Source organism: Larus michahellis, chromosome 2 (assembly GCF_964199755.1).
Source record: "Larus michahellis chromosome 2, bLarMic1.1, whole genome shotgun sequence".
Lineage (NCBI taxonomy): Eukaryota > Metazoa > Chordata > Aves > Charadriiformes > Laridae > Larus > Larus michahellis.
In genome coordinates this window covers 117,802,706-117,821,136 of record NC_133897.1, presented here as the reverse complement: position 1 = coordinate 117,821,136, position 18,431 = coordinate 117,802,706, and the positions used below count along the sequence as shown (strand labels likewise).

The following is an 18,431-nucleotide window of genomic DNA, read 5'->3' as shown; positions in this document are numbered from 1 at the left end:
GCAATGGTGTTCGAAGTGATGTGCAAAGATTTAGGTTCAAACCAAGGAGCGCATGATCTGTTTTTCTGGAGGAAAGAAATTAAGATTGATGCTAAAAATACATTTTGTTCCAAAGCCATGACTTAGTGTTTAGAGAAGCAGTGTATTCTGAGTGTTTGTCAACTGTACCCTCTTACACTGCATTTAAATGTTCAGTTGGTAGGTTGATAGGTTACGTGAAGCTCCATATTGGGAGTTTTATAGAGTATTGCACTAAAATTGTTCTTTACTTTCTAAGTACTTGAATCTGATGTGCAAATATGAGAACTTGAATATGAAATAATCTGTTCCTTAAACTTCTGAAATGGAAATAAGTAATAAATGTGCAAAGCATATGTTTTCAATTTTCATAAAATAAGATATGCTGTACATCCAAGAGAAGGAGAGTCAATTGTTTGCTTCTTGTAAAAATTCTGCTTGCCTGCCAGATCCAGGTCACAATTTTGACCATAAGAATAGGAATTGATAAAAGCATTAATGCTACAAAGAAGTGTTCTAAATAATGACCTTTGAAGGGAAACTTCTTCCATTTTATGCCACTAGGGAGATGCGTTCCTTTGGAAATTAAGCTAGTCTTTTGAAAATGATACCCATCAATTTTAGGAAAGAACATGTAAAAAAAAAGAACAGCAAAAACAAGTCACTGAAGTGGTAAAAAGATAGTATAGTGAGAGACTTTTCTGCCTTTCTAGAGATCTGAGTTAATGTCTGGATGCAAGCAAGCATGATTAAATGTAGATTATTTTTGTAAGTAGCAACAAATGGGTGGATCAGGATTGCTTGATGGAAGATGGTTTTGATTCTGAGGTTTGAATTGGTGCTATATGTGGAAGTGATGTGCAGGCTAATTCAGTTCACACATTTGGATATCATATTTAAATTTTTCCTTGCATATATTTTGGTTAAGCTTGAACCCAGTTTCCTGTTTGACTGAAATAGGTATTATATGAAAGAAATATTTTGATTTAAGCTGAAAACACAATCCTCAGTGGAAATAATAAATGTAAAAGTGATTTCTTATGAGCCTGTAGAAGGTTGCATAACAATCATTTAAAGTTGCTGTTTTCTTCCTTAAACTGGTATAGTCTGGTTGGCAGTTTCCCCAAAGAACTGGAGAATGGGTTTTGAGCAATGTTTTGTAGTTCACATTAGTTAAGTACTGCCTCTTTTCTTTCCTGTAATCCCAGTAAAAACAAGGCAGTGGTTACTGCATAAGTGACGGGGGAGGGAGTTTGGTCTTAAGAGCAGTCACTCTTTCTTTCTTCCTGCACAAACCTTACCCTTTGGGACAGCTCTGCTCTCAGGGGGGCCAGCAATGACCATCCTTTCTTATTGTCACTCCTTCCCATTTCTACTTCACTGCACCAACCCAGCTCTCTCTAGCGAATTCAGGTGCGTTGTGTTTGGTGTCCTTTGTCCTGAAGGTGAGAATATTGTGTGAGGTTAGCTGGGGACCCGATACAGGAGTTCAGGCACCAAGGCTACTAAGGTTGTGTTATGGGTTAACCCTGGCAGGCAGCTAACCACTGTGCTGCTGCTTGCTCACTCCACCCAAGTAGGATGGGGGTGAAAACTTGTGGGTTGAGATAAGGACAGTTTAATAGGTAAAGCAAAAGCTGTGTATGCAAGCAAAGCAAAACAAAGAATTCATTCGCTACTGGCCATTGGCTTGCAGGTGTTTAGCCATCTTCAGGAAAGCAGGGCTCCATCATGTGCGACAGCTGGGAAGACAAATGCTGTAATTCCAAATGTCCTCCCCTTCCTCCCTCTTTCCCCTGGCTTTTATTGCTCAGCATGTTGCCATGCCAGGTGGTATGGGATACCCCTCTGTTCAGTTGGGGTCAGCTGTCCCAGCTGTGTCCCCTCCCAACTTCTTGTGCACCCCCAGCCTCCTTGCTGGCAGGGTGGTGTGAGAAGCAGGAAAGTCCTTGATGCCATGTAAGCACTGCTCAGCAATAGCTAAAATATCCCTGTGTTATCAACCCTGTTTGGGTCGCAGATCTAAAACATAGCACCATAGCAGCTGCTGTGAAAGAAATTAACCTTGTCCCAGCCAAAACCAGTATACACTGGAACACTCTGTAGTATTCTTGAATAATGTTTTTATATGGGTTGAGAAAATATTAATTGTCTATCGCAAATAGTGTGCAGATTTGATTAATTATTTTTTTTTCATATTGCTTTAGCTAATGACCAGTGAGGATATCATTTCATGGTGGATAATGATCCTCCATTTTCATTTTTCATATATGTTAAATAAAATTAGATACATCACAGTTATGAAAGCTTCAAGTTGATTTATATCTTTTGGATAAAATAGCTTTTCAGAAAGATGGGTACTGGTGAGAGGGGTTTTTTTTTGGTTTTGGGGTTTTTTTTGTTGGTTGTTTTTTGGTGTTGTGGGGTTTTTTTTGTTAAATTCCACAGTATTCATTTTTAAGTGAAACTTGGTTTTGAGTTGGGTCATGTCTTCTGATCCTCCTGGTCAGCAAGGGGATCTACCCATCAGCTTCAGTCTTGAATGCATCTTTTGTTGAAATAGCATTCTTTGAACTTTTCATTTTTTGTGGAGAGCCCAAAAATCTTTGTGTTGTTTCTTCCTGCTCTTGTATTTCCTTTCCAGCCTGCCTGTTTCTATGGCTGGGTTTTATTCTTTGTTCCATGAAAAGACTAGAGGAAAACATAATCTTCCTCTAACTAACACTAGGTAATCAAGAAGGAGGAGACCTAATCTGTGACTGAAGAGAGGGAGAGAGAAAGGAGGAAAAAAAAAAAAAAAAAAAAAAAGGGGGCCCCTTTTCATCTCCTACAGAGGCACCAAATGCCTTTTTTGCTTGCAGGGCTCCTTATTCCACATATGGAGGATCAGCAGACATGCACCTTCTCAAAGAAGATATTGGTAAGACTTTTCTTTCTGTCTAACACAGAATTAAGAAACCCTTCTGGAGATTAAGGCAACATTGTCACAATGTTCAATTACAGTGAGCCTTGAAACAGTGGATCACATATATCCTGTGCTTATATTAATGAGGATTGCCTGATTGCCTGAGATGTCAGGAATTCTTAATTGCCATCTACACATGCTGAATTTGCTAAAGAAATAAAATTATCCTTGCTCTTTATTGTTACTGCTTAGAAAATTGAGTTTTAAATAGTAACACATTTTTCTGCCTGCGACCCACATTTTCTTAAATATTGGTCTGAAAAACATTTCTCTAAGTTCTGAGAGACAAAACTCTTGCACTTCTTCTAGTTGTGACAAGTCGACAGTTTATTCTCCAGTACCCTAGTACCTGATGTTTGCTGAGAATTCCCCCCCCCCCCGCCAAAATCCCAGTTTTAAGTTATTATTTACTCTCATATGTGGTGCATAAGATGTTCTTGGTTGGTTTTTTGGGGGGGATGTTGTTTGTTTGGTTTGGTTTTTTTTTTTCCTTCCTCCATCCCCATTAGGAAGGACTGGCAACCCGTAATGCAGTATTATTGTTTGGAAGTGTTTTTTCCCTCTTGATGCGTACCCTTTCCACTTGCTTATGCAACGACATCAGGTTAAAAATAGTCAGATTCTGTAGGTGTTTTGTTAAAGTACAGAAATGCATTCTTCATAATTCCTGACTTTATTTTGCACGTCATTTTTTTTTGTTGTTGTAGTCTGCATTTGATTTTACAAAGCTGCTTTTTTTTTTTTTTTTTTTGGTCTGTGGTGTGGCTTTGAAATAGTACTTCAGTTGCGCAGAAAGGCTATCTTCTTTACTACCCTGAGGATACTGTAAAGTATTTGCTAAAAGTATAGTCAGCATTTATCAGGGCTACAGAGTTCAAAAGATTGCTTTAGATACTACAATGTGGTTTTTCTGATATTCACATAAGAGGTTTTTAATATTACCCTGTGTGTGTAGCCCATCGATACAACCGAATCATGTAAAAATAGTAATATTAGCGAAATCCTTAACAACAACAACAAAAAGATCCCCCCCACCAAAACTCAAACCCACTGATACCAGCAATATCCAAGAAAGCCAGACTGCAAAATACAATATGGCAGTACTATTCCAGGGGAATTACCCGTTCCTGGAGACTTGTGAAATAGCATATATGTTTATAAGGCAAATGGGATGAGCTAAGGCGCCTGACAGCTTGAGAATATCCTTGCCTTGTATTTCTTGATGAATTCCTACATAGCTAGGCCTTTTTTGGCTTGAGATTTTTGGTAGTAAACTAATAGACACTTTAGCTTAAATACCTTTAGCTTCTTGATCATTTGAACAGAAAATGTTTCTTGAGACTTACTGCAGTACTGATATGTGCTAAGTATTTAAAGAATTGCTTTATGTAGCTGATTTTCTAATTTACATGTCTTACTTTTTTGAAGTACATTCCAAGCATGGCAAAACAGACTTCCTCTTCACTTTTCTACCCTAGGTATAGGGGATTAAATGCTCCATCTTCAAGATAGGAATTACTAAATTCGGTTCAATTGGTTCATCTTAAGATAATTGCCATACATCATCCTTCCTGCTGCCTTTTTTCATCTTTCATGTATAAAGCCTTGAAATGCAGTATGTTTTGGTGGCCAGATGGGTACTTTGTTTTGAACTATAGTGCTGCTTTAAAGGAAGTCTGCAGGTAAAATAAAATGTGTTGCGTTCAATTTTTACACATTTAGAAACCTCATGTTATTCTGAGTTTGCAAATCTAACCTCAGGGTTCATCTTTCCTTTTTCCTTCAGAAAATTAATGTACGCAGGTTTCTTCTTCTCTATACGGCAGGAATGTATAAATTAACGTTCAGTTAAAGCAATAGCTTCTCAGATTCAGCTGCTTTCTTTTCGCTGAGTTCCACATATGTGCTCTTAAAGAAAAGTTTAACTCTGAGTTTGTCTGGACAGTTGTACCTTTAGTCTCTTCTTGGAAAGAAACTGATACCTACATTTTAGATTTCACTAATAACTGCTTGAAATAAATTGTTGTTGTGTGGTGAACTGGGCTGTCATCTAGCTCTTAGACATACCTAAACATATCTTCGAAGATGGAAGGAGTAAGAAATGATTCGTAAACACTTTCACTGTGTTGCAAAATGCTTTCTTCTGTAAAGTAGGCTTTTTTACTATGAATATTTTTAGCTCTCAGAAAAAAACATTTAAGTTCAGGTGATCTGTTTTCTTGCAAATTATGCACTTTCAATCTGTGCACATAGATCAATTTCCTTTTAAAAAACACCCTCAAGTCATCTTTTGCTTATACAGTATCCTATTTTAGAGTATAAAATAACTTTTTGTTTCTCTATTATTTGTGATATATGTTGAAATAGATTAAAAGTGACATGTATTGCTGCTTATATAAACTCAATTTCCAAATGTAGTTAAAGAAAAATATAATGTATTTGAGCATTAAGCTATAACTTTAAATGTGCTTTTTTGGCTAAAGACTTCAGTCTAACTGGTATTCTTTTGCTCTTCGCAAAAGGCACTCCCTGCACCTGACATTTCAGTCTTTATTAGGCACTGACTTCTTAATCTGAGCATACTTGGAAGTTATTATGCTGTTTTAATGAATAAATAGCAAAGCAATAGGCACTGAGTAGTGCCCTTAATTTCGTAATGGTTGGTTATAGAGTAGGAGGATAACCTAAAGGGTCGTGAGCAAAATGGTATGATTTTCCATTTGTAGCTGCTATCCAGTGTCTGAAAAATGAAATTTACGAACTCTGTGCAATTAAGATAGCATGTCAAACATCATACTTAGCTGTTTCCAGTTAGTAGTTTAGACTTAAGTCCTGAGAGTATATTAAATGAGGCTTTTAATCAATGAAGAGAGGGATAAAAAAACATAATGCTATTTGATTGCTTTGAAATATTTGGTTTTCATAAAACCCTAAAAGGTAGTGATCAGCTGTTGCAGACCTATTGCTGCTCTTAATGATTATTTCTGTAACTTTTGTTTTTTATAATATCCTTCTGAACATTCAGAAAATGAATCACCTTTGGCCCACCTCAAAGCAACTCGCAACCAAAAGAGAGGCAGCAGCAGAACTGCAGGGAAAACCAAATAGCGTGGGGCTGGATGTGGGAATTTTCTTTGTGGAAGTTATGTTTACTGCAAATAGGGTAACAAAGGATTAATTCTCTGTATTTCATAAAATAAGTCATCTATTCAAAACTAATGGAGGTGGAGCTAATTTTAATTTTAGGTAGAGTTTACTCTGCGATTGATGCCTGTGCCTTTTGGGTCTGTGTGGGTTTTTGAAAGATGGAATTCTAAATTCTGTACTTGTTCTTTCTCCTGGTTCACTCCATTTTAGCCTCTGTGTTGAGTTTCCAGAAGGGAAGTTATAAAAGACATGTCTGGTTAGTTCTGTTAAACTGTATTTACTGTGCTTGCAATTGACAAATACCTTTCTTTTTTTGTTTCTTTTTTTTTTTTTAATAGGATGCAGGACAGAAGAGATTCGGTGCTATTTCCTGTAATATTTGTGGAATGCTTTACACTGCATCAAATCCAGAGGATGAAACACAACATCTGCTATTTCATAACCAGTTCATAAGTGCTGTCAAATATGTGGTAAGAAAACCTTATCTTTGTAAAGACAGAAGCATTATCTTCTATTTGCTGTGTGCTACTTACAATTCGCATTACATTATGTTGTGTTTTAATAGCTTAGTACCACAGTAGCCCAGAAATAATCTACTTTGGGAAATAAATGTTCTTAAGAGCCATGGTAGACAGGTTATATGTAAGGTATAAAAATACTTAGTAGGATAGTGGTGTTTCATTGCCATTGTGTTCTTTCTGTTACAATTCCCTAATCCTGGGGGGTTGAGGGTGGTGATAGGAAAACAAAGGAACGTAACTGTTCTGAAAGCGCTAAATAGAGGTTTCAGTACAACTGGTGTTTGCAATGGTTGGCTTAATAGTCAGACAAAGAGCTGAAGATACCGTTTTTCTAATTGTGTAATCTTAGATGACTTCCAAATTACTTTTTCTTAATTATGTGTAATTTGAAGTGAGACTGCCTAGGAATCCAGCTGATACAACTTTATAGTATATTGAAACTTTACCGCATTTATAGCGTGATTGTAATCTTTAAGCATAAAGTCCAAAGTATTATTGCATAACTTCATTATATGTGCTGTATCTGAGTATATCTCTTATATTAAAGCTCAGATTTGAAAAATTTTGTACAATTTAGAGTACATTGTAAAATCAGCTACTTCACACTAGCTGATATTACAAGAATTATAGGAAATACCTGTTCACATGTCTGAAATCCAGAGCAGAATCCACAAAGTCTATTTTCTTTATCACACATGTTACCTTCAGTACTCTACACTCGAGTAGATAAGACCTCCAGGATAACTGAACTGAGGCCACCAATTCATTTCATGTAGGTACCAAATGACTGTTGGGCTACTCTGAAATCTCAAGCTCAATTTTGTCCCGCTGTTTACAAATCTAGAGATGTATCTTCATAGCTAAAGTGTTTGAAACTATCTGGTAAATAGTTCTGGTATTTGTTCTGTTCTTTGTTAGTTTTGCTGAAAAATCCAGACACTTTGAAAGATCTCTTGTGATACGCATTAGCTACGTTGTGGGGGTGAGACTGGGTAGAAAGTATGATGGAATGCAATACGCTATAATGGCAGCATGTAATACGTTTCCTCATTTTATTCCTGTTTGTTGTCCCTCACCACCCCCGCCAAGTACTTTCAGATCTTGAATGTTTCCAAAGATGTAAATATAATTTACAGAAGATGGTGTTAGTTCTTTGGGACAGAAGCTGGCAAATGAGTTCAATAGTTACTTAAAGCTGCTATGTTCATGTAGGTAGGAAGCTGCACTGAAGTTTGAATATTTCGGAAGTTGAAAGAGCTGAAATTTATCACTTGTATGCATGTTCTATCACTGAAATCTTTTAAGACTCTAGTTGTGTTTTGTGACATCACAGATGGCTATAGAGCGATGATTTAGGTGCTTATTCTAGAACAGAAACTTGTAGAGTAAGAGGTGAAGGAAGGAGTCTTATGAGTCTTCAAATTCCCCTCTGATTTTTTTTTTTCTTGTGACAATTTGATTGACACTGTTTTCTGCATGGATAAGTAACTTTTGCCATGTTAAATAGATAAGTCTTTAACTAACACTAGTCATTTGACCCATAGTCAGTGGTTCTTGGTTGATTGTATTGTGGTAACGTCTCCATGACAGAAACATCCTCACCTCCTCTTAGAAGATAATTTGAATTTTAGAGATAAGCATTCTTGCCAGTAAATTAGTACATTAAGTCTCCACTTGCTAATTCTTAGTCATCCAGAAATACTAGAAGAATGATTGCTAGTTATCCTAGTTTTACTAGGAAGTTTCTAGTGGGGATTGTTGGGAGGATGGCTCGGAGGTGTGATATGCTTAGTTTCTAGATATTTGTATATAGTTACTGTGTTGAAACTATAACTACTTTCCTTTCCCTGACAGAAAGTGTTAACTGGACAGTAGTATCATGGGATTAAAAAAAAATTGTACTAGAGAAAGTCTTGGTAACTTCTTGGTTAGACTTTCTGGTCCAGGAACATCTAGTCTTGGTGACCTTGGTATGTTACTTTATTAGCTCTCCAGATATTCTTTTTTATGTAGTTAATATATTTGGTATTACTGTTGATTTGGAGGCCATTCTGAGGTATCTTAGAAACATTTTTCATTCTCTTGTCATTCATATTCTTCATGCCACATTATGCAGTCCCAGTCTGACTTGAGAAGACTTTTTGCATTTTTCCTCCCTTTTGGGGGAAAAACTCTGGTTACAGGGCCTAGTAGTTCTATTGATGATTCATTTCTCAGAATCACAAAAAGAAGGCCTATGTACATTATCGTGCTAGAGCTTCTTGCTGGGAAGTGTGAAAACGGTTAGTGTCTTGCCTGCCTGCATGCAGCTGCTTAGTGGATTTTTTGAAAGTACTCAGTAGCCAGAAGATAGTTTGACTGGAAATAATAAATTATTTACTCTCTTAATCAAAATATAATTTTGTTTGGTTATTTTTAAAGGCCTATCTTGTTTCTTTTAGTAAAAAATTTATTTAGGTGTCTCTAGAAATTTCGTGATGCCCCCAGAAGTACGACAGGCTAACAAGGAGATGGTATTGGGATACTTGTTTTGTCATGGATGCCTAGAGATATCCTTATAGAGACAATAAGGAAGTTGTAGGCCTTGTGTGGAGACAGAAGGTTTGGCAAGTTTAATGACATTTTCTAAATTTGGGTACAGAAGATTGGCAAGGAGTGATAGGGTTTTCTGAAGGGTGCTGTTTGCTATTAATAGAAGTGTGCAAATTGAATAAGCAGGAAGGTAAGGTGATCAAAGATAGTACTGGAGCAGGAATAGATTGCTGTGGGAGATGTCCCCTACTGCAGACAAACGTGGGAATCTGTCTCACTGTCCTTCTGGTTTCAGACATCTGAAAGTCTTCAGAAAAAATATGCCATTCTAGCATGTGCGTGCATTAAGTGATGACATACATCAAGTGTTAACTCCAGTGGGATAACTTTGTGGGACGGATACGTGGTTCAGTTTTATAAAGTCCTCTAGCTGTGATACCTCACAATGTCAATTGTGTATCCTCTCTGTGATACCACATAGTATCAACTTAGTATTTCTGCAAAACTTTAAGAGCAAGACATTATTTTTAATGATGTTTTTAAGTTGCAAAGCCAAAAACTTAAGTTAGGAAATGCCTGTGGATTCAGGTGCCTGATGTGAATGCAGTTAATGTATTATTATTTCAAGCTCACCCTCTTAGTTAAGAATATCTTGAGCTGACGACAATAGAAAAAGCTGTTATTTGAGCTAATGTCCAATCTGGTAAATTTTCAGTATCTATTCTGCTGTAACTGCACCCAAACCCATCTGTTGAGGTTCTTATGATTTTCAGATATTAAAAAAAGGCAACATTTGACTTTTGGGACCTAAGACAGTGGTGAACTTTGTCATCTTAGAAAGATTTCATGCTTGTCTTGATTTGCATTAATTCCAAAAGTGATACATCTGTACAATATAAAACTTAGTAATACTGCAGATAAAGTTCTAACCTATCTTCTGTGAGAATCTTAGTTTTAGCAGGGGGTAGTATTTAATAGTTACATCCAAGGATCTTAATGTGTTCTACAGTCAAAACCTCATTCTCCATGTTAAGGTCATAGGACAGGGAGGCAGAATATCTGTAATTTGATGAAGGAGTCAGGAAGAAGAATGAAGTAGACCTATTTCTCTGCTACAAATTTTCAAGGTTCAAAGTGCACGAAATTTCATGCTAAACTTAATTATTAGGAGAAAATTTCATAAACGCTTTTCTTAGCAAAGACTGAGAGTTATACAGGATTAACCACATTTCTCTCACTACCTCAATATTTTTGAGGAAAAAATGGTATAAGAAAAAAACCACCACCAATTTTCATTTATTTGAATTCACTTGAGAAATACGGAGTACAGACAAATCAGAACTGACGTATACAGATACCAGGTTTGCTGTCCCGTTTCATTCTCTTATGTAAGGATTTTAAAATATGAGGAAATGCATGGGAAGCAGCCTATTGTGTCTTCTAACTTATTGCTTTTAAAGACAAATCTACATCAGAGATTATTTTAAACTATAAGCAGAACATAGTTCATGTGAAATTGAGCCCTGAAGATTTCAGTTAATGTACTATTAATGTTGGAGCCATCTTTGCAACCATGTTCTATGTTATTCATTATATACTTATTTAATATCCAGTGAAAGCAATGCACTACACAGTGTAGCGGTAATTACTGTCTGCACTATTTCTTGACGTGGCAGCTATTGCTTGTCTCTATTGCCCTTTTTTGGATTATTTCTTTCTTTTGGAATTCTGTTGCTATTGCACCGTAATAAACAAGCAGAAGCAATCTTCAGTCTTGTTTCACTTAGGAGGAGAGGTTAGAGGTAGATTAGAAAAGAGTTACCTGTGCATTGCAGAGTTGCCTTATGTTCTCAAATGCTTACAAATACTTATAGGATAAATAGCTGTAGCATGGAAGGGAGGAGGGTATTGCAACAGTTATTACAAACCAATGGGGCTCTGTACAGCCCCAGTCTGCCCAGCTGTGGTGGTTAGGCTGAATGTGCCTTGCTGCTGCTGGCTGTAGGTAGTCTGTTGTTGATCATGGACTTCCAGTATCGGGGAGGAGTGGTACAATCATGTTCTTTTACTCCAGGCCTTGCAGAACATGTATCCCGGTGGAAACAATAGCTTTCCTTTTGACAACTTTGGTCATCACAAGCAACATATGTCAATGCTTGGGCATCTGATTCAACAGTAAATAAGTCTTAATGCCCTAAAGTAATGTAAATTAAAAGGAAGGGAAAAGCAATTTTTGCAGTAGAATATTATAAGGTATATTGCAGGCATAATGCTTTTGTTTCTTACTACAGCAAGGTTTTCTTGCCATCTGCCTGAGTGAAGGAGTCCTACTTTAGTTCTCAGTGATTGAAATACCTTGCAGGCTGTTGTATTTTGTTTTAACGGTGTTTAAATAGTGGGGTTTTGTTTTTTTTAAAAACAAAACAAAACCCAAAACAACAAAACGGTAATAGGTGTGTTAGGGGAGATCCTCTTCAGACCACATGCAAGATACTGGTACTAAAGCATATTTTGTGTATTGTAGGTATCTAATACGACCAGTCCCAGCTGAAGATATATCCCATTTTCCATAACAGCTTTAGTGTTAAAATGTGACAGAGCTGTGATCAGTCATGTGCATTACTTCCATTTGTGTGGTTTATAGGAAGCACAGTTCATTCCCTACTAAGGCTGAACGATAAAGATGCAGATACTTATGTGAAATGTTAGTTTTTCTTTTTGAAATTCTCCGAGCTGCATCAGTAACAAAGGAATAAGACTTTAAAATGTCTTCACTAAAAATCTTGGTTGAGCTTAGGGTTTGCAGAAACTTCTTGGAAAGCTTAATCTAAAAGACACATTTCAGAATAAATTCCAAAATACTTCAATTTAGAAACTACCCCTCCTGATCAGTCCCTGAATTATACCAATCACTTAAGAAAATAAACAGCTGGACAATTATGAAAATAATGAGCTCTAAGTATTAGAGAGTCAATTATTGTATTTTTATAGAACTATTTTTAGACTTCTGCAAATACACTGTTGCTTAAAAGCGTAACAGTAGTATGATGTTCAGAAATGTTTTCTTCCATCGTATTTCATTTTGTTGGAAATACCTGGCTATAGTGTTAACAGGATAGCTTAACTAAAAATTTAGGGCTGAATTTTCTGTGTTAGGCCTGCAACCTAAAATTTAGTGTTCTGCCTTGGGCCTGCAACATTCTGGATGCTATAATGGTAGGTTTGTCAAGAACATTGCATTTACCTTCTGGGTGATGGTCACAGTTGGTTTAAACTAGGCTTCAGAAAGCTTTTGCAGGGCAAACAGGTAGCCAAAAGGCAGCAAAAGACAAAAAATTGAGAGAGGATGGCATTTGAGGTTGTAGAGTAGTAATCCTTGCCTGAATCTTTTGACACCTTTTCTAACAGTCTCAAAAAAGCACGTCACAATCCCACAAATTGTTCTTCTCTGCTTACCTGAATATTGGGACACTGTTTGCTCCCCTTTGTCTTCAGACCATAATGTGTATAAATTCAAATAGGATCTTCATTTGTGTTGGTATTTAATGCAACTACTACTGAGAAGGAAAGCAGGCAGGATTAAAATGGTGTCTGTGGTGCGACCATTGCCGTGCTGGATGCTAAACTTACACTTAAATAGTTCCAGGGCTTCCAGCAAGTAGATAAATTTCTAAAATTATTCTCATCATGTCTTGTTTGGGGTAGGGGAGTAAAATCAGCATGATTAAAATGAGATACAGACCGAGTATTATTATAACACTTAAGTTTGTCACTTTTTGTGGTAGTATATATGGCATTCATTCAGTGCCAAATTCCATTGTTTGGTCTTTAGTTGAACATTATTTTATGGGAAGGTACAGATTTCAATGAGAATTATTCCATCAATATTGTTTCTTCAAAGGCTTTTTTATTTAAAGTTGCTTTGAGTAAGACTTGTAGATCAGCCTTTTTAGTGGCTGAATTTACTTCTGCATTCAGTATTTTTAGGTCCCATCAAAGCAACTTGAGTTCTAATATCTACCAGTCCCATCTTACTAGATTTAAGTGGCTTTTTTGTTTTGTTTTTTTCCATGCAGGTACTGCTCATTATTCACCACGAGTGTGGATCTGAAGAAGAGTTAATTACCTCTATTTTTTTGAGTATGTTTATACTTCAGATACACACAACGTAGCCTCCTTCCCCATTAGATTCTTAGAAGGTAGTTATAAAATTTTTTCTAGTATCCTTCTTGTGGCTTTAACAGTTATGATCAGTAACAAACTATTCCTTACATTTTGGGCAACTGCATGCCAATCAGTTCACTTAGAACCTCCTGGAGGTCTTTCGCATGCCAAACTTTAAAACTGAGTGTGTATTTGTGGAGGTAACTATGTTAAAAAGAAATCTTTTATTAAAACTTAGGGTTTTTCCCATTCACTGGACTTCGGAAAATGAGTATTACATAGGTTTGGAAATCAGTTATGTGAGCTGAGTTTGCTACTTCTGTTTTAAAATTCAGTTTGCACTGCAGTCCTGGGGGAAAAAAATCTAGTTGGGAAATTATAAGGCACTTTCACAAATTGTTTCTAGATATAGTTAGGCTATTGTATAAATTATTGTATAAATAAGATCATATTATATCTGTTGTGCTCATTTTAAAAAGCTAGCTGAAGTTTCCTTCTCTAGCAAAGCAACTGCTAAATAGTGTGAAGTCTCTGCATAAATTCAGTGTCTAGACCAATAATACACAATTTCTGTTTGTAAAAGTACATCTCATGTATGGTTTAGATAAGTGTTTGTTTTATTTAGGGCTGGAAAAAGGAGAGAATTTTGGCTGAATATCCTGATGGAAAGATAATAATGGTTCTTCCTGATGACCCCAAGTATGCACTTAAAAAGGTATGGTGAAAAGGATGGGACTTGTATATCTTGCTTTCATGTAAGTGATGACAATGTTCATAGTAAAGTTTGTATAATTAACGTGTGAGCAGCTGAAGTTGGACTTAAAACTGCAGTGGTTCTGTAGCTTTTTCCACAAACATGTTGGACATCCCACTCTTGTGCACTGCTGCTCTCTCCACAGAGAGGATGGGTCTGAGCAGGAGTGGAAGGTGGGGGTGGGGACAGCATCAACCAACTGATTTTTATTTATTTATTTATTTTTCTAATATACTTGTTGAATGTCTGCCAGATATTTTAGGTAATACAAACTTCCTGTTATATTTAAACAAACTGAAATGTATTGATTTTATTATACAGCATGAATGTGGCACCATTCCCTAAAAGATTTTTGGATCAAATCAGATTTAGGTGGAAAGTGGCCTCAAAAGTCATCTAGTCCATTCCAAAGTCCAAAGCAGGATCAGCTCTGGTTACGATGCATCTGACAGCTTTCTAAAACTTCTACCACTGGAGGTTTTGCTGACCTCTTTAGACTCTGTTATGGTGCTTTGTTATCCGTAACATTAGGAAATTTTCCCTAAATGTCCAACAGAATCTCCATACTGCAATTTAAGCTCATTAGTGCTAATCATGCTGCCATAGCTGTAGAAAACATCCTTTTTTTCCCTCTTTGCAACAGCTTTTTTGTGCCTGAACAAGCTCTGATTGTTTAAAGAGATTGACAGGATGTGCTGGTTTTCAGTTTATACTCCGAAATAATGTTTTATAGAGCTCTGATCATTGTCATACTCTGCTCTAGATGATTTCCATTTATGCCATGTCTCATGTCTCTCTTGAAACTCTTATCTAAAGCTGGGCACGGTACACTAGTGGAGACTTAGAGCAGCAGGGTACTCTGGTGTCTTGCTGGCTAGCCTGTGTTCATACATCTTAATATGTCATTACATTTGTTTTTTCAGTAGCATGACATTGATTCTGTTTCGCTGGGGATTTGCTGTGACTAACAGGTGCTTTTTTACAGTGCCACCATCACAGGATCACAGAATAGTTGAGGCTGGAAGGGACCTTTGCAGGCTGAATTGATGCCCAGGAGAGTTTTTTCTGATGGCATGACTGTAGTGGGTTTTCTTTAGACTAACATAGACTTTTTTAAGTTATTGAATTGACAAGAAACTACAAATTTCCTTTTTACAGTATTTATTAAGTTTTGTTTCTCTGGTGGTGTTATCTTAATTTTAGTACATTCATTTTTTACTAAAATGGCTGAAGAAAAAATAACTTAAAATGTGCTATTTAAGTAGCTACAGGGCTACTTAAAAAATGGGGCAGAGAAAAGGAAGACTGTAGCAAATGAAGTCATTTAGGATTGAGCTCTCTGTTGTCCTATGCAGAGAATCTACAGATGTCACCACTGTGGATGACTGACTTCAAGAATGCTTACTTAGTGTTTCAAATTGGCTAATTAGACATGTCATTAAGTGTGTCATTAAATACTGGTACCTGAAGGTTAGAGAGTAACTGATACCGTGCCTCTTAAAAGTTATTTTAAAAGCATTTTTTAACACAATTTTCATTCGATCAGTACTAACTTCATATATTTGTAGCATCAGTAATTCTAGTTTTGCTTTCCTAATGTAAGTACAATATGTGTTAAAGAAGTTTATGCTGTTTAATGCACCACATAGGAAAGGCCACCTTATTTCTGTCTGGTTTAGTGGCCAGCCCAGCGCAAACAGTGGCAGAGATGACAGAGGGATGGTGGAGGCTGTTTCAATGGTTGTGCAAGGATTCCCCAGCAAAATCTCAGCTCATGAATAAGCTTTAGTTTACATTCATGCTGGAGTTTATGTATTTCTTCTAAACTTACTAATATAAAACAAAATTTTATTTTTGGTTTCAGTTACTCTTTGCAAAGCTAATGGAAGAGCAGAAGGCTTGAGGAAAGAGACAACAGTTACTCATTCCTTTACAACAAACGCGTACATTCTCTATCTGCCTTGTCACTGCGCTTGCTGTCATCTGCTCAAAAGCCTTGATGGATTAGATCTTTCAAAACTTGAAAAGTAACAGACAGAAAACCTTCAGCTAAGCTAGTGTAGCTTTTGGCATAGATCTCGCTCACTTCTAGAATATCAGAGTCCACACTTTGATTATCTGCGTTCTCTTTATTAGCCTTTGACTAATTGAAGTTTGGACTTAATGGAAGCTGACTTAGAGGTCCCTACTCTTCCTATTTCCAGCTGGGTATTATTTAAGGAACGTTTATGTGGACTGATGTGTTGCAGGTTACTTAGGGAAATCCTTAACTTCTGGAATAACTTTCAGTGTTCTTGATACCTTAGTGCATTTTTGCAAATGTATATATTTATACAAATGTATATTTACATGTGTTTCCCTAAACAGCATTTAAACCTTTTTTGACAGGTTGAAGAAATTAGAGAAATGGTAGACAATGACTTGGGATTTCAGCAAGCGCCGCTTATGTGTTACTCTAGAACTAAAACTCTTCTTTTTATTTCTAACGACAAAAAAGTTATCGGCTGTTTAATTGCAGAACATATCCAGTGGGTAAGTGATTGAATTGGAGAAAGGCAACCCATGTCAGTGCTTAGTGACTCTGTTCTCCAGACATTCTGAAACTATAGAATTACCTGAGAGTTTAAGTCTAAACATTTAGCAAATAACTATTCCATGTATGTCTTCTCCAGAAAGGAGGAGGCTTCTGGTGGTAGACCATTCTGGAATGTAGCTCTTCATTTTTTGTAGACTCCATGCTGAGCCGACACTCGTGTCTGGTGCCATACTTGGCTCAGACCTGCTTGTCTACAGGCGAAGGGTGGCATTTTTCTTCCTCTGCTGTTGTAGCTTGGCACCTCCTGCCTGTTGACAAGCAGATTGAGCTCCCTGCCCGGCAGAAATCCAAGGTGGATGGAGAAGTGGGTTTTGTGTAGGAGCGAGTTGAATCAGTGAGGGGTCAAACAGCTCCACAGCGACCAGCAGAGGGCACAACTTGTGCCGTGGAGAGCAGGACGAGACGTCGCGCTGCCACTTGCGGTACTGAAAACTGATGTCAGAACTTTGTCCCATATTCTGTGGGTTCCCTGGTAAACTGTGGTGTTTTCTACTGTCCCTTGGGAGCAGCAGACAAGAAGCAAAACAATCTTAGTCAAAGTCAGAGAAATTGATGTAAATGCTTTAATACAGGTGGTAGTAAGAATTGGATTACTTGTTGCTGTTATTTTAAATTGGATAAGCTTTAGAGGGTTTTTTGGTTTAATCTTTTATCATCTGCTCCAATTTTGAAACTGTTAAGAGAAATTAAATGTGACACAAATACGCAGTCTTTTTGGTAAGGCATTTTAGCAAGTAAATATGTTTAACTGAAATAAATTACACAAGAATTACTTTGTTAGTCATTAGCGCTGCTTTTATAGTGACAAATATTTTTTACATCACCCGCAGGGCTACAGAGTTATAGAAGAGAAGGTTCCAGAAGTCAGTTCAGAAAATGAAAAAGTCATATTTGAAAGACAGAAAGCGTGGTGCTGTTCCACTTCTCCAGAACCTGCTATTTGTGGGATTAGTCGAATATGGGTATTCAGCATGATGCGTCGAAAGAAGATTGCTTCTCGGATGATAGAGTGTCTCAGGTAATAAAAAGTTCTTTCCTTGGTTACGTGTGTTTTAGATGAAACTCAGTCCAAGACATTTATTGCTTTGTGTGTCTCAGGCTTGTATTTTGAAGCTGCTGGTGACACTGGGGACATAGATTTGAGCACAGTTGACAATTTTGGTATTATGTGGGGTTCAATAACTAAGGGCCATTATTCTGAAATAGCTTGTCTTGAACCGAAGTCTTTCTGCCAAGTGCAGTTGTAATGAGTCAGCCTCGCAGACTGCCAATGAGCTTGGGGTAATTCCTCTGAGGTCATTGGGAGTGAAGGAAATGAGACGGTCTTTGGTCAAAGTGTGAGATTACCCAAGTGTTAAGGACCGTGACCTAATCATTGGCTGAACATCCATTCCTTAGAGGTAGAAAGAGGGCAAAGAACAGATGAGTGCACCAAATGATTTGATATAGTCTGGTGGCTTCCAACTGTACTTTTTTTTTTTTTTCTTTACTGAGGTTCAGTGAGATATGAGATATTTTCAATTTCCTGGAGCTTTAGTAGGTAGCAATGAGTGTATTCAGCTGAACGCTAAGCACTAGGTCCATAAAAGGACTCGAACATCCGCGCTACTGTTCAGATAAATGTTAAACATTTTGAATCTCCAGACCTTAGGTTTCTTCCAGTGACATTTCCTAGAAGTTCAAGCGCCCGTTCTGAGTAATGATGTCAAGAACTACCCCGGTCTCACTACTGTC

At 37.1% G+C, this 18,431-nt stretch overlaps 1 protein-coding gene across 6 annotated transcripts in view; it reads left to right on the top strand.

The window, feature by feature from the left end:
* The window catches only part of ESCO1 (establishment of sister chromatid cohesion N-acetyltransferase 1), a 33,633-nt gene that overhangs the window by 12,753 nt on the left and 2,449 nt on the right, over nucleotides 1-18,431 (top strand). For 3 of the 6 annotated variants that reach the window (XM_074576811.1, XM_074576813.1, XM_074576812.1), the window contains 4 exons: nucleotides 6,469-6,600; nucleotides 13,973-14,062; nucleotides 16,490-16,633; nucleotides 17,528-17,715. In XM_074576811.1, coding sequence (XP_074432912.1) covers nucleotides 6,469-6,600; nucleotides 13,973-14,062; nucleotides 16,490-16,633; nucleotides 17,528-17,715 — 554 coding nt within the window. Of the gene's footprint in view, nucleotides 1-6,468; nucleotides 6,601-13,259; nucleotides 13,383-13,972; nucleotides 14,063-16,489; nucleotides 16,634-16,930; nucleotides 17,120-17,527; nucleotides 17,716-18,431 lie in introns of those variants that run through there. The other 3 variants (XR_012585718.1, XR_012585716.1, XR_012585717.1) reach the window with 3 other exon arrangements.